Here is a 15,613-nt window from a genome sequence, read left to right as displayed (position 1 = left end):
CTGGGCTTTGACCCGAGAGAGCTGTCCAAGGGTCAGCGTTCATCCGGCGCTGGGAGGATTGTTGCCTTGTCGGTCTCGCTGATTCAGCACCTCCGCCTCCAGCCTCTGGAGCAGCAGCACCCAATTGCTCGGGCACCAGGGCAGTCTGTAGGGACACGCCTCTGGGCGCGAAGGGCACCATCTCGGTGGCACAGGCTCCGTCCTCAGACTCATTCTTTTCCCCAGCCTGCACGTCGCTCTCGCTTTTTCTGGCAGCGATGCCAGGTGGAAGCTGGCGGGGACTCCTGGTGGTGTCCGTTTTGACTTTTGTGGGCTCCTGAGATGGCCTTTGGTCGAGGTGCCCCCCGAACCGCCCTGACTTTCTCTTTTTTCCTCCCCTGATTGGGGCGGCCTCCTCCGAAGGACCTTTCCGGCCATTTGCAGCGATGGACCTCCTGCAGAAAAGCAAATACAACCATCTGCGCAATGACTCCCTCTCTTCCCTGGAAGACGGCTCGGTGGCGGCAGAGGGGGACTCCCCCGTCGAGCCCCTGGGGGCCACCCTGTCCCTCCCCAGCTCGCTGTCCTCGTCGTCGCTCAGCCCGATGCTGCCCCTCGGCGAACTCTCGTCCGAATCGGAGGACAGCCCCACCACCCTGTGCTCTTTCTTCCCCAAGATGGCCAACTTGAAGCTCGCCAACCCGGCCACCCTCCTCAGCCTTCGGGCCTTTTCCCGGGAGACGGGCGGATCTGGGGAGCCCCCGCCCGGGCCGGCACCACCACCACCGCCTCCTCCTCCTCTTATTCTTCCTCCTGCTGCTCCTGCCTCTGCTCCGCTCCCAGACTCAGCCCGGACTCTCGGTCTCTGTTCCCAGGATATGAACAAGCTGAGCTGCGGCAAGAAGATGCGGGTGGAAGGCGGCCAGCTCGGTGGGGACGAGTGGACCCGCCACGGCAGCTTCGTCAACAAACCCAGCCGGGGCTGGCTGCACCCTGACGACAAGGTGATGGGCCCCGGAGTCTCCTACCTCGTCCGGGTGAGTGAGCGGGGAAGGGGGTGGAGCTTGGGGAGGGGTGGGGGGCAGAACCCTCAGCGAGAGATGTGGGGGGGGCAGGGCAGCAGACCCATAGCGTGGCCCCCCCGAGATCAGCAGCTAGTTTGCAGATGCAAAGAGGGGCCAAATTTCTCCCCTTCCCTGCAGCGGTGACAGCTGGCCTTGCTGACGTGTCCCTCTTCCCTCTGGCCGTGAGTGCTGTTGCGGGCGCCTGGGAAATTGGGGTTCTCTGTGGGAGAGGGGTGCTCTGCCTAGGAAAGGAATGGGGTTGTGCTAAAGAGACAGTGTCCGGGGCAGCGTGCCTTAGACCCATGGAACCATGACGTGGGAAGAGGCCTTGAAGGCCATCGGGTCCACCCCCCCCCCCCTGCTCAGTGCTTTTTCGGTGACCCTCCTGCCACTGCCTGCCCATTGAGGGAAGCAGATGGAACTCCAGCCTTTCTTTCCTCTCAGCCCCAGATTCCAGGAAGTAAATATTTCGGACACCTCGTAATGATTTGGCCGGCGACGGGGCGGGGGGAGTGCCACGAGAAATGCCCTTCCATGCCAGCGTGGGTGACGGCCCCTTCCTCGCATCCCTTTTGTTCTCTGACCTCCCCTCCGACATATTCAGGGCCGCCAGCTGGGCCCACCCAGCCGGCCTCCGCCAGGCGTCTGTCCTGGGTCTTCTATCCAAGCGCATGATTGCTTTTGACAGGCGGGTGCCCGGGCGCTTGTCCCTTGGGGCATGGCACACATGCGGCGCTTGCATCCTCCCGCCTGCCCTCTCCCCCTCCTCACCCACTGCCGGGTCTAGAGCGCCTGGCTGCGGCTGCCACCCTCTGAAGTCCAGGCACGATCTGTGAAGCCCACCTCCACGGGGGATCCCCAAACCCTGCTTTGAGAGGGAGGGAGACCCTTGTTCCCTCTCCCCCACCCAGCACGGGCCTTCTCCCTTCTCCCATTGCCCCATCCGGTTGGATCTTTGCGGAAACAAACGCTCCAGGTACCCACCAGAGAGAAACGCCTTGCTTTCCTGCATCCACGGACAGCTTCTGGGTCAGCTCCTCCAGGAGGATGGTTCCTGCAGAGGGACCGGCAGCATCTTAAAGTCCCCGGCATGTTCCTCTTCCCACTCCCAGCCCGTGCCTTCGTCCCAAAGGCTTTGGGGCAGGGATTTGGGCAGTCCTGTATCACAGGGGCCATCGCATCTTGTATTTGTGACAGTGGGGAGAAACACAGCTCTCAACGTCTACCTTGACTGGAGCTTCTGCGTAAGAACTGCTGGAAAGTCCAGTGGTGTCGGTCTCTGGCTGTGCAGCCAGAGGTTTGGAGTTCAAATCCCCACACTGGGCCTCCTTGACAGGGGCTGGACTGGATGAACCCGAGGGTCCCCCTTTCCAGCTCTGCCATTCTCAGATGGTGGTGGTGGTGATGATGATTCAGAGACATAGCTGGGTCCGAGGAAGAGATCCAAGCTTCAGTCTCTCCTCTGAGCTGTGGAACTCACTGGATGGGGTAGTTATTTTCCCGTGACCTAGTCTACCTCGCAAGGTGGTTGTGGGGTTCAAGTGGAGGGGAGGAAGAGGGGCCCACATCTCACCTGGAGCTCATTACCCTTAAAGTGAACAAAGAAAGACAACCGTCTGCCAGAATCCTGTTGTGTAGTTACGCCAGTGTCACTCCCCTGGCCTGCCTTTTGGTGGAGAATGTCCAGAGGTTCAACACCTTGGCCCGGGGACCCGGCATTTAGGGTCAGGATGGTGTGGATCATGGTGAACCAACAGTCGGCGTGCCGAGGGTCACGGAGGGCTAACCCTTCCTCTCCTCCCTTCCCTCCCTCAGTACATGGGTTGCGTGGAGGTGCTGCAGTCGATGCGGGCGCTGGACTTCAGCACAAGGACTCAAGTCACAAGGTGAGCCGCGTGCGTGGGTGGAGGGGACGGCTCTGCCGCGGGCGCTCCGTAACAGGCGCGCAGTCGACTCTTGTGCTGTTCCCCGGGGCAGAAACAGCATAATGTGAGGTTGGGGAGGTGTTCCGTCGTGTCTCTGCATGAATTGCTGCTCTGGAGAGGCTCGCCGTTGCTTCCTGCATGATGCCCCATTCTGGTTCACCCTCTTCCAAGCCACGCCGCCTCTTGGCCCAGCCATGCCTGCTGTGCTTTTGCACGGGACGTGAATGGACGGTTTGCTTCCCCCAAATGCAACCCAAACGAAGCATTTGCTTGGAAGAGGCTGCCCGTTGTTACCTCCGTGTGAGTTCCCTGCCCTGAGCTTCCACATGGGGGGAGTTCCTTGGGTTGCTCCCCTGCATTCATCGTATCACTCAGTCACTGTTAGTGCAGTGGGTCGGAGGGGTCCTGTTGTGTTCCAGGCTGAGCTTGTTCAGAGAAAGAAAGGGGTGCAGCCTTCCCTAAAACCGGGGGCCCTCCAGTTCCCAAAATCATCTGGCTGTGGGATCATGCCCATTTTAAAATTATATAGTAGGATCTCATTGGTGAGATCAGTATCTGCTGATTAAGTTCTCCATGGTCTGAAAATATTAAAAGAAAAATTCTAGAGGTATATATTTCTAAAGGCAAAGTTATCAGAACTGGCTGTTAGAGGGAGCCAGAGACCACGCGATGTGTTGCATTGACTATTAAAATAGCATTTGCTATCCGCGTTTTCCAGTATCTGCGGGGGGGGGCTTGATATTGATTGCTCGCTGATTCGGGAGTCCTACTGTACTCAACTCCAATGCCTCAGAAGGACCTCAGCCTGGAGGAAGCAGAGCAAGGAGCGACCCCCGTTCAAATAAATGTCCTTTTTGGCCTTTCGCTGCTGAGGAAATAATTGCAGGAGAGGGAGAAAGAGGGTATGTGTGTGTGTGCGCACTCTTGTCCATTACCGGGCAGACACGAGGTCTGGAAAGAGGTGGCCGGAGGGAGCAGCAGGAGATGGAAACCTTTAGCAGCCCGGCTCCGGCACCCCATCACTGACATGATTTTTTAAAAAAAATTAATCTGCTAAAGACAGGAAGCATTTATACAGCATCATCAAATATTAACCGGCCTCGCTCGATTCCCTAATCCCCCCCCACCCTCCCCCAGCAACTTGCCTTGGTCGGTCTACAGGCTCATCACGTCGTGGGGTTGGCACTGAGAACCGGGCTTTTTGTCCGATCATCCTGTCGGGGCCACTTTTCTCTGCGTGGTTCCTTCTTTCGAACCGGAACAGTAATTCCTGAGGGTGAAATGGAGGACTTGGAGGGATGCTGGGCTCCCAGACCGCTCCCTATGTCGTTGCCTGTGGTGCCTCTGCCTGAGTGGCTGTTCTGGGGTTTGCTTTCCCATCACTAGCCCCTTTTGGGGTGGCGGTGGGTAGGATTCTGGTCCACCCGTAGTTGCCTGGATTTTCCAGACACTCCCAGCCTGGAGCACCAATATGCAGCCAGTCTGTTGAATATCTGCTGGACTTACCCTTCCTGAATGTCAGTTTAGTTTGATTCTCAGCACCTGGCAGAGGCTCTCGGAGGCCAGGATGTATCTACAGCATCTCTGCTTCAGCCTCTAGCACAGGATAAAATCTGTTTCATGCCCGTTCTGCTTCTGTTTAACCCTGGCCACCCACGTGGGGCTTCTCTGTTCAGAGGCAGTCTACCCCTAAGAACCAGCCGCTGGATGTCACCTACCGGCAAGGATAGCGGTGGTTTCGTTCTTTGGCGGTCGGCTTCTTGGCAGCGTTCGGGGAAACGGACCGCCAGCCTGGCCCAAGCCTTCTCCCTGCTCCCTCCCCTTCCCTGCCCTGTAAACAGAGCAAGCCTAGTTAAGGATGAGTGGTGTTCGCCGTGAGCTTGATTGGCCCTCTTCCAGATGCCTTGTTTTCCACTCCACAGGGAAGCCATTGGCTTGGTGTGCGAATCCGTACCCGGTGCCAAGGGAGCCGTCCGCAGGAGAAAGGTGAGCTGCTGCTTTTGGGGGGGGGGGCAGGGCAGTAGTCGAAGCACCTCGAGAGTTCCCCCTGCTTTTCTGCGTAACCCGAGAAGATGGATACCAAAAAGACGGATACAGTGGTGCCTCACTTAACGATTGCCCCGCATTACGACGAATCTGCTTTACGACGATCTTGGTTTCAATGGGTTTTTTATTTTCGCTTTACGATGTTTTCGCTTAACGGCAATTTTCCTGGAATGGATTATCGTTGTTAAGCGAGGCACCACTGTATAAAGAAGCCTTCCTTGTCAAACAAATCAACCGGCTTCTGAAATCTGCCAGGGCTATTAAAATGGGATCAAGAAGAAAGAAAGAAAGAAAAAATAACGGAGGAGGAAGAGAAGTGTCCAAGCCCCTGTATGATGCGAGACAGCAATAGAACCTCCATATTCTGGGGCAGTCTACCTTGGAGGACCAGCGGCCACGGGGGGGAAAAGGACACTCACTTTCTAGCATCATTTAGCTCTCTGTTAGGTGGGGAGTGACCGCTGCGCTTCTCCCCAAGGGGTGTGTGTGTGTGTGGGAGTTATCAGTGAAAAGAAAGAATTTTTTTAAGTGCTGTCCTTTAAGGCAGTGTATTCTGTTAGAGTCCACGGGCCTTAACTCCCCAAATGGGGAAGGATCTGGCCTTGGGTGGGGGGCTGGCGCTTCTCTGGTGGTGGTGGTGGAAAGGCATGAAAAAGCTGCTCCTGATGACTGAGGATGCTGGTGTCAGGGTTGGGTCAGGGGGCAGAGCTGAGCCAGAGAGCTCTGTGTGTTTCTCAGCCCTGTCATGAGAGAGGGGTGTGTGTGTATATGCAGGATCTGACCCCCCCATGCCCACCCGCTTTCCTCTTAAGATCCTCCTTTGCAGAGAAATGGAAGCCCAGCGGCTGCCATAAAGCCTCCCACAGGCAGGGTTGATCAATAGATAACCATAACGGCCTCTCTAATGGACACAGAGGAGGCGTCGGTGGCCGGGAAGGAGGGTGGGTGGGGAAGAGCAATCCTCTCCGTCTCCTCAGTTCTCCCACCCCACCCCTTTGGCCCTTCCTTGGCTCCTCTTTCCTCCTCGGTGGCCGCTGCACCCTTGGCCCGGCCTTGCCCCCGGGGCCAGCAGGCAGCGTCTCCCAATCCCAAGAGGCTACCTAGGGCTGGGAGGGAGGCGGAGGCGAGGGCCGGAAAAGGACAGCCGAGAAGCAGCACAACGTTGGTGGAACTTCCCTTTGTGCCAGACAGCAAAAGGCACCAGGGTGGGGAAGGCTGGGGTGGACGTTGTGGGTAAAACAGGTCTCAGGACGGCGCTGGGAAAGCCCCCCCAATGTCTTAAAACCCTGGAGAATTGATGCTGCTTGATATCTCTGCTTGTCTCTGCTGGAAGACGGCTCCTCTGGCTTCCAGATTCTCCAACCCCGCCACACCTGGAAGGAAAGATAGACTGCCTCTGAACGTGGAGGTTCTATTTTCGTCTTATGGCAGTTTCCCCCCTGCCTGACACTGGAAGCGGCTGCTTCCTTTTGCAGGCAGTAAGCCTGTGATGTTCCACTCAGGCTGCCTGACGGTCCTCCCAGCTTTTCCCGCCTGCTAACCTCCGGGTGCATCTCTTTTTTTCTCTCTCCCCCCACCCCTTTCGGCAGCCCTGTGGCCGGGCCCTCAACTCCATCCTTGGCAAGAGCAACCTGAAATTTGCCGGCATGCCGATCACCCTCACCATCTCCACCAGCAGCCTCAACCTCATGGCGTCCGACTGTAAGCAGGTGAGGGATCCTGTTTCCCCCGCCGGGCACGGTCCGTGCCAGGCAGGGGCCCGCTGTTGGCAGGAGAAAGCAGCTTTCAACCTTCTGCTGGCTTGACAGACCTGTCGAAAGAAAGGGTGCTTCCAACAGAGTCTTGGAACATCCATCATCCTGTGTGGCGTGATTGATCAGAAGGGAGCTCATTGATCCAGCCTTGTGCATTGAGGAGCCTTTGTGTATGGGCGTACATCTCGAGGAAGAAAAAAAATAGTGACAAAAGTTCTTGTTCTCCTTGATTTAGGTATCCTGAGGCCCCAAAGTGGGGCGTTTTTGAGCCTCTCTGAGTGAGACAAATGAGTTTGTTCTTTTTCTCTTGCGGTATCTAGAATTTGAGCCGGGGGTTGGCCTTGTAGGCCTGTTCCAACCTCACTTTTCTATGAGTCTACGAATTTGTGCAAAACATTTCTGTTCCACGGCCTATGAGGAGCAGTGCTCTCCCTCCTGCCTATGCACAGGAAGTGCTGATGGTTCATAACAGTGCAGAGAAACCCATCCAGGGCTTCGCACCCATAAACCACAGATCAGAGAGTCTCGTTTCAGGGCTGAGGGGTGTGTGCAACTGCTTGAATTATGCAGCTGTACGAAAAGAATAGCTAATTTCCTCCCCGGTAAAAAGCCATTCTTGCCCTGCCAGCGGAAAATATGTGCAGCTTTGAGGGTGAGAGATTTACGCAGCGTCTGTGTGAGAGAGAATGAAACCGTATACGGATGTAGATGTTTCCACGTATATACCTTGACTTCCTATGGGGATGTGCATGTACTCTTGTTGCCTCTTAATTTTTCTTTTCCTCTGCTCTTAGATCATTGCCAACCACCATATGCAGTCCATCTCGTTCGCTTCTGGAGGAGATCCGGTGAGTGTCCAGAGTTAGTTTGAAGTCTGAAGCCCTCGGACGACACTCTCTTCCGAGTAGAACCTGCCCGCGTGTGAGCCACTGTTCGGATTTCAAAGAAACAATGCTTTCAGTATTTATTGGTTTATTTCAACAGAAGCAGCGTTTTGGTCCTTGAGCTAGCCGAAATGGGCGAGAAAGTGTAGCTGCCTTGTTTGCCAGCGTCTTGGAAAAGAGCAGGGTTTCTGAATACTGTAGGATCCCTGTATCTGCGGGATCGATATCAGCGGTTTCACTTACCTGTAGTCTGAAAATATGAAAAGAAAACCACCTGAAATATGTATTTCCATGGTGTCTTCAGCAGTAGAGGTCATTAGAGGGAGCCAGATACTATGCTGCTTGTATCTGCAATTTTCAGCATCTTCAGGGGGCTTGGAATTGATCTTCCACGGATACAGGGGTCCTACTGTATAATGTTATCAGTGCTCCAGTGGGCTTCATGCTTTGCTTCTTGGTTACTCGCTGGGTCGTGTATAAATTATGCCATTTCTCTCGTTTTGCCTAATCTATGCATCTCAGAGAGTTCTACAGGCCCACTGCAGAATTGTTTTCCGCCCCCCCCAGCCTTCTGGCTTCTTTTACCCGGACCACTTCTCCCTCTCAAATAGGCTCTCCATTTGGGAAAATAGGGATGGTCCAGCTGTTCCCCCCCCCGGTTCCCAACCAAAGGGCTCCAGATTCCCACTCCCCCCCCTCCGCCCTGCAGAGTTAGGGACATACCTTGTGTCCTTGGACCCGGTGCCCTCTCTCTCGAAGCCGAGTGTTCAAATCCAGCATTCACACCGTCTCTCATTCTGTCTAGGACACAGCGGAGTACGTCGCCTACGTTGCCAAAGACCCCGTCAATCACAGAGGTATGACGCGCCGGGCTTTCTTGTCATGAACTAGATATTATGGAGCCCTGGATTTAATCCCGCCAGAACAGAAACCAGAAGCTCCTCCTCGACTTTGTTTTCTTGGGCGCCATGCAAATTCTTAATAAAGTCTTCTGCCAGCTTTTCTCTGGATCTCTGAAACATGGAGAAAAGGCACCTTCCTTTTCTTTGAGTTCTCCCTGTTTATGTTTCCAATGGCTCTTTCCCCCCTTACACGGTGTGTAACGTGCAGGGCTATGATCTGCAGGCAAGCGCTGCAACAGAAGATTGCAGCATTGGAAGTATCTCTCTTTAAGCTGCCATGATCTTCTTTATTTTGAAAACTTCTATAAGGAGGCAGCGGTGGGGCAGCCTAGAGGCAGATGTCTGGCAGAACAGCACAGCCCGTCCTGTGTCCTTCTCCCCGATGAACCCACAGACGGCCTAGTTTAGGAACCAAGTCCCTTCCTCGGGCGCAGAAACACCCAGCACGAAAAGCCGGGGACGATGGGACCAGCAGCGGTCTGGTCCATCTCTCTGACAGTGCCTCCTTCCCTGCAGCCTGCCACATCCTGGAGTGTCCTGAGGGGCTGGCCCAGGACGTGATCAGCACCATCGGGCAGGCGTTTGAATTGCGCTTCAAGCAGTACCTCAAGAACCCACCCAAGCTGGTCACTCCGCATGACAGGTAAGATGCTCCTCTCGCTCCCTGTTTTTCCCTCTCTCTCCTCCCGGTCGGTGATGGCCGTGAGAAACCAAATGGATTAAGTTAAGCGTTGGAACCCAAGCCCCTTCGGTCACCTGAAGCGTCCTTTTCTCCGCCCACCTCCCTTTAATTTCCTGACCCCCATCTCTCAATTTTCCTAACAGATCCTCTGCCCTCCATGTCTTTTTCCCCCACTTCTTTCCACCTGCCCCACTGAGCAATTCCTGCCTGCCCTAATTTGGGCATCTCCTGAGAAGGCAGGATTCTCCGAGACGGACGTCTCAGGCTGGGAAAGAGGGAAGGCAGCAGGAAAAGAGGGAGACCCAATACGAGAGGGCCGGACTCCCCACAAGAAGCCACAAGCTGGCGTTTGCCAGAGCTGAGCAGGGCCGTTGAGGGCAGGGCATTTCGGAGATGGTTGCCATGAGCTAGAAGTGACTCAGTGGCACACAACCACAATGACGGGTTTTTTTTTAAATGAATTGTTGTGGTCTGTTGTTTTAGATGTCTTCTAGTATAGATTTTATTTCCCATTTTTAGTACAGTACTTGTTTGATTCCTTTTTAAAATATTTGCATGCTTACCGATTCTAGCTTTTGAATGTCATCGCTTTCACGATGCAAGCCGCCCTGAGTCCTTTTAAAGGAGAAAGGCAGGGTAGAAAATATTTTAAATAAATGATCCTCTCCCTGGCGGGTTTTCCCCCCCTCCTCGCTGCCTCTGCCCCGACGCTTTTCCCTGCATGAGCTGGTTTGTTCGCTTCCCGGAGGCCTCTGACACTTTTCCCTGGGGAAAAAATCAGGCCAGGTGCCCTCGGTGGGGGAGCGGCACCCGCCTGTTGACCCTCTCTCTCCTCTCCGCCCTCTCCAGGATGGCCGGCTTTGACGGCTCCGCGTGGGACGAAGAGGAGGACCCCCCGCCCGACCACCAGTACTACAACGACTTTCCCGGGAAGGAGCCCCCCCTGGGCGGCGTGGTCGACATGCGCCTGCGGGACGGAGCCCCCGCGGCCCCCACGCCCAACCATCTGGGAGCCACCTTGGTAAGCAGGAGGGGCAGCTTCTCGGACATTTCCGCCACTCCCCTGTCCCTTCCTATCTAGGAGGATCCGGGCTCTTGATTCTGGACCGTGATCACATCCTTTAAGATTGTTTGTCCCGCTCGGGTGGAAGGAAAGAGAGGCGGTCCGGGCACGGACCTGAGGTTTTTTTTTAAGGTTACGATGGAGGTCTGGGGCATAGAGAAGGGGAAGGGGCTGCTCTGGTGTCTAGAATTTGGAAAGAACATTTTTCTGGACCAGGAGACCCTTTGGGGACCACACGGGCCGTCAGAAACGCCACCAACGGAAAAGAAGAAAAATGGCTTCCGTTTCATTTCGGTTTGCGAACCGTTGCTTAAAAGGGGAGAAGGAGGTTCTCTGACCTGTTTTTAAAATCGAATCAGCGCTCCCGGAGGTTTCCCGTAGCTGCTGTTTGCCTCTCTCCCCCCCCCCCCCCGCAGCTAAAACAAAGCATGACCTTCAAGGCTGTGCTTTGCTCATCGCTGACTTAAGAGGAACCTCAGCGCCCCCCCTCCAGTTGAATCCAGCCTTCTTTGACTCCCAACCTGGATTCCCCAGAGGGCCCTTCTTCCCTTCTCCGCGACGGCATCATTTTGTACCCCAGCTTTTGTTAACACCTCTCTATCCTCAGAGGATCTCCTTGGGCTTAGTTTCCTGACAGCAAGGGTTTTAAGCTGCAGTCAGGGGTTCGAGGCCTTGCCTTTTTGCCACAGGCCATGCGATCCTGCAGAAGGCCCCGTCCAGAAAGCTCTCCTGAAAAGGAAAACCAGCCCTTGGGCTGCCAGATCGCTTCCTGTCTTTACCTTGCACTCACATCCCATCTTTTGCCTTGCAGCCCGTCGGACAGATGTCTGCTGGGGACTACGAATCCCGGAAACCGCACGCGGCTCTGCAAGGTACCTGCCCCTTACCCACGAGCTGCTGAAGCAGCCCTCTGCAGCTGGGGTCGCGGGCTGAATTCTGCTGTTTTGCAGGTAGACTGTTTCTGAATCTGGAGGTTCCATGTAGCTTCCCTTTGTGGAGGGTCTACATCACTAGCTGGTTCTGCCCTTCCCCACAGGGCTGGCTCTGTATCGCCGGGTTTTTACTATCTCAACTTCCCTCATGCTGTCACGGTGGCTGTTGTTGGTTAGAAGTGATTCTGAATGGCTGATCGGGGATTCCAAGGCAAACTTAAGATTGTCCTTTCCTTGCAGGGAGGGAGCGATGCCCTCCCGGCCGTACGGATCTCTTTGATGACCCCTCCTACGTCAACGTGCAGAACCTGGAGAAGACATGGCAGGGCGGTCCCGGGGCCAACGCCAACGGTAGCGCCCAGAAAGATCTGTTTGACATGAGTAAGTGGCAGAAACGGGATCCAGAAATGCTCTGACAGTCCCGTCGGCCGGCAGCCTGGAATGGCCTCATTCACACAGCTTCCGCTTGGGCGAGGAAGCGAAGGCCCAAGATGAGCGAACCGGCTCCACCGAAACCCTTCCCCATGCTTCTAGACCTCACTGTTGCCGAAAAGAAGGCCAAATCAGTCACGTGCAAGTTTGAGACACGTTGGGAGGCTCTGGAGCCCTTTTTCTGTCTCTGAAATCCCTCGAGGTTGCATTAGATCCTCTCAAAATTTGAAGAAAGAGCCACCCTGATTTCCAGGACTCAACTTCTGGATTGCTTGGGTTGCTGTTTTCGTGGTTTGAGGAAGACTTGGTAAACCGTGTGCCCCATTTCTCCACCCAGGCAGCTGCTCCTGGAAGCTTTTGGGGGATGGCTGGGGATGTCAGAGGTCCCCCAAAGCCATTGACTTGGGGGGGGCAGTTGGCCTGTTTCCCCGTCTCACGGCTCGCCCGCCTCCTTTCTCCATCTCCTCCCCAGAGCCTTTTGAGGACGCCTTGCGCGGGCCACCCCCTGTCCCGCCCGCCCAGCTGCTGGCCTCCATGGAGGAACAGCTCAGCCGGGAGCCCTGGTACCACGGCCGGATGAGCCGCAAAGAGGCCGAGAGGCTGCTTCAGAGCAACGGGGACTTCCTCGTGCGCGAGAGCACCACCACGCCGGGCCAGTACGTGCTGACCGGCCTGCAGAGAGGTCAGCCCAAGCATCTGCTACTGGTCGATCCCGAAGGCGTGGTGAGTCTTGCTTGCGGCGTGTGGGCGCGCGGCGGGAGACAGCGTCTTTCCTGCCCTGGCTTTTAAGTGGGCGGCAGAGGGGTAGGTGTGCAGATGCAGCTAGACTCCGACTCCCATCAGCCCTAGATAGTAGAAGCCATGGCGGGGGAGTAGGGGTGTGCCACGAGACGGCAATTGAAGAGAAGGGCTTTCGAGTCCCTTGACCTGTCCCATCAGCTTCTGAGGCCTTTGCTTTTCTTTTAAAAAGGGAAGCTTGTTCTTCCTGGGAGTCGTAGTTTCTCTGCCCATTAGGGGCGATAGAAGGCACCTCCCGAAGAACTATGATCCCTAGTTCTTTAGGAAACACTGAAGAGCCCTACTTATCACACACTGGCCTGTACTGACTAGGTTACACCCAAGCAGGGATGGAGGCTTAGAGTCTGGGGCTTATAAACATCTAAGGAATACAGTAGGATCCCCTTATCTGCGGGATCAGTATCCACGGATTCACTTATCCACGGTGTGAAAAAATTAGAAGCATTAAAAGAAAAAACCTAAAAATGCATATTTCTAATCATACAGAACTGGTCCCTAAAGGGAGTCAGAGACCATGCCATGTATAGCGTTCGTTATGATATTAGTGCTTGCTGTCATCCGCGTTTTTCAGCATCCTGGTGGTGGGGGTTGGAGCCAATCCTCTGCAGATACAGGGGTCCAACTGTACCTCTTGGTGCCATAGAGCCGGGGGGGGGGTGTCCGGATCCCAGAGCAAGCCCTCGGCCTCATCCTCTCTTCTGTCTGGCAGGTGCGGACAAAGGATCATCGCTTCGAAAGCGTCAGTCACCTCGTCAGCTACCACATGGACAATCGGTTGCCCATCATCTCGGCGGGCAGCGAGCTGTGCCTACAGCAGCCCGTGGAGCGGAGGTTGTGAGAAACAGGGCTGGGGGTTTGGATGCGGGGGGGGGCACCTCTCAGCTTTCCCCTCCCTCCCTCCCGGCCTCCCTCCATCCCTCCCTCTCGCTGCTGCTGCTGCTGCTCCTCCTCCTCCTCTGTGGCTTCCCTTGCCTTGAAGGGTTCAGCTGCTCTGCCAGCTGTGTGCCATGTGCGGTCTTGTCACTCTCACCCCCCCCCCCCCCATAGCCATGTATTCATCTGTGCCACCCACCCGCTCAGCAGGGATTAGCGAGGCTGGGGAGAGGATCTAGTGGACTTCGCCCGGGGCTTGAAGAATGATGGGAATTGTAGTCAGTCAAGGGGCCCCAAGCGTCTCCACTGGGCATTCACCCAGAGCCCTCTCATAGGCAGACTCGGTCCCTGCCAGAGGGTGCCTCACTCGCCTCGATTGGGGATCTGCCGGTATTTTTGGGTAGGGAGAAGGAACCCCCTTTTCTCCTTCAACCTGGCCCCTAATCCCACTCACGCACGTATCCTTTGCACATCTTGCCGCTGCCGTTAAGGGCATCCTGCAGCCGCCGCCGCCACCATCCCCATCCCTTTGCCCAGTGCTCCTCAAGGCGCTAGACCTTGCCGAGGGGCCTCCGGATCCAAGAATAGCGTCTTCTCTCAGCGGGGGGGACGAGAACACACACACACACGCCCCGGCTTCACAGGCCTCACCCAAGGGGCTGCCACCCTTCCGCGCTCTGCCCTTTCTCCACAGCCAAAACCCCAAAGGAGGCCTGTGTCTTGCCTTTGCTTAGCAGAAGCCTGCCGAGTCCACAAAATGCCAAAGTCCTCCCCCCCCCCCGCGAGCCACTTTATTTTTCAGGGGTGGCGAAGCAACCGCCTCTTCCCCCCACCCAAACCTCCCGTTTTGTTTTGTTTTTTGAAAGCACAAAGAAAGGAGGGCTAGCCCCCCACTATACCCTCCCAAATGCAGATACGCCCCTTCGCCCTCCCCCCTTTCCGCCCTCCTAACTCACTTTACATATTAACTCTGTGTGCCTTGACCCTTTTCTAGGTCTGAGATTTTATGCAAAAAAAAAAAAAAGTTTAAAAAGCCCAAATTTCCTTGCTCAGCCCTCAGCCCAGCTTGGTGTGGGGTGTTGAAATATTGGACGTTTTGAGGGCGGACGGTGTTTTTCCTCCCGTTGTCTTGCCCTGGAGTGCATCTCTCCTTCCGACTCCCGTGGAACTGCACAACCGCCGTTGTCCTGTCTGGCCTTTCCGGGGGGGGGCTGTGTGCCTGCTGGCAAAGACGGATGGAGCGCAGGATTTGGGAGAGCAGCCATCCCAAGGCGGCGATCCGGGATGCCTGCCCTCGAAAATAAGTGTTCCCCAGGGATACAGCTGGCTTGGCCTGCCGGAAAGAAAGGGGGCCAGGGAGGAGAAGGGGAAAATGGGCTTGATTGGGGCCAAGCCCTCCATTACTCTCCCCCTCTCCTTCCTACACCCCAAAGCACAGTCTCGACAGCACAAGAGGCCTCTTGGGGTTCTGGGACGCTGCGCCCCAAGCTTCAGTTTTCTCCTTCGAGCAAGCCTGCGAGCTGTGAGGGAGTTTTTCCCCGGAGCAATCCAAAGGGGGCCTGGGGGAAAGCTGTTTATTTGGGAAGAGGGAGATGTGGAGGGGGGACGAGTGTATCTTTGCAGTACTCAGGCTGATCCCTCTTTCTCTTCCTCACCAGGTCTGTACATAAGTTTGTTAATTTTCTCTTGCATGTCCATTGTTATCCTCCAGAAGCCAAAGTGTAGCCCTTTCCGTTACCTCTTCTCACTTGTGCCTGCCCCACCACTCCGTGGGTCTTTGTCCCCCCACTCACCTTTCCCTTCGTCCTGTACACACACACTCTCTCTTTGTATCAGTTTTGACTTTTATCTTGATTATACCAAAGGAACCAAACGGTTATTATTAAAGTTGGTATTTCTTTAGCCCACGGCTGCCCTGACGCTTCTTGGGGGTCAGGGTGTGGGACGGCGAGAGGAGGAGGAGGAGGGAGGGCAGGTGAGGAAGTGGGGTGCGGGCAAAAGGGCACGGCTGTTGAGGGATGGACATTTGATGGTACAGAAAGGTAGCAGGCAGCATGAATGGGTCGTTGGCACTGCCAGAGCTACACAAAGGCGTCTGTGTATCTTGGGGGAAAATGCCATGGCCCCTGGAACCCATCCGTTGGAGAGTGGGGTATCCTCCCCCCATTTCCCCTAGGAAAGGAGCACACTTGCACTGCTGGGGGTGGGCAAGTCTCTAAAACAAGGTGCCTCCCGGCGCACCTTATTGGAACAAGAAATTGGGCAGGTGGTTTTGTTTG

At 55.6% G+C, this 15,613-nt stretch overlaps 1 protein-coding gene across 6 annotated transcripts in view; it reads left to right on the top strand.

Moving 5' to 3' along the window:
- Positions 1–15,236, top strand: part of SHC1 (SHC adaptor protein 1) — a 30,581-nt gene extending 15,345 nt beyond the window's left edge. For 5 of the 6 annotated variants that reach the window (XM_078382243.1, XM_072984379.2, XM_072984378.2 and 2 more), the window contains 12 exons: positions 855–1,016; positions 2,859–2,929; positions 4,891–4,954; positions 6,604–6,723; positions 7,563–7,616; positions 8,458–8,509; positions 9,071–9,197; positions 10,086–10,257; positions 11,111–11,171; positions 11,472–11,612; positions 12,136–12,386; positions 13,171–15,236. In XM_078382243.1, coding sequence (XP_078238369.1) covers positions 855–1,016; positions 2,859–2,929; positions 4,891–4,954; positions 6,604–6,723; positions 7,563–7,616; positions 8,458–8,509; positions 9,071–9,197; positions 10,086–10,257; positions 11,111–11,171; positions 11,472–11,612; positions 12,136–12,386; positions 13,171–13,299 — 1,404 coding nt within the window. In that variant the 3' untranslated portion in view covers positions 13,300–15,236. Of the gene's footprint in view, positions 1–31; positions 1,017–2,858; positions 2,930–4,890; positions 4,955–6,603; positions 6,724–7,562; positions 7,617–8,457; positions 8,510–9,070; positions 9,198–10,085; positions 10,258–11,110; positions 11,172–11,471; positions 11,613–12,135; positions 12,387–13,170 lie in introns of those variants that run through there. The other variant, XM_072984375.2, reaches the window with a different exon arrangement.
- Positions 15,237–15,613: the final 377 nt, after the last annotated feature.

This window comes from Pogona vitticeps, chromosome 15 (genome assembly GCF_051106095.1).
Source record: "Pogona vitticeps strain Pit_001003342236 chromosome 15, PviZW2.1, whole genome shotgun sequence".
Classification (NCBI taxonomy): Eukaryota; Metazoa; Chordata; class Lepidosauria; order Squamata; family Agamidae; genus Pogona; species Pogona vitticeps.
This window is presented reverse-complemented; position numbering and strand designations above follow the sequence as displayed.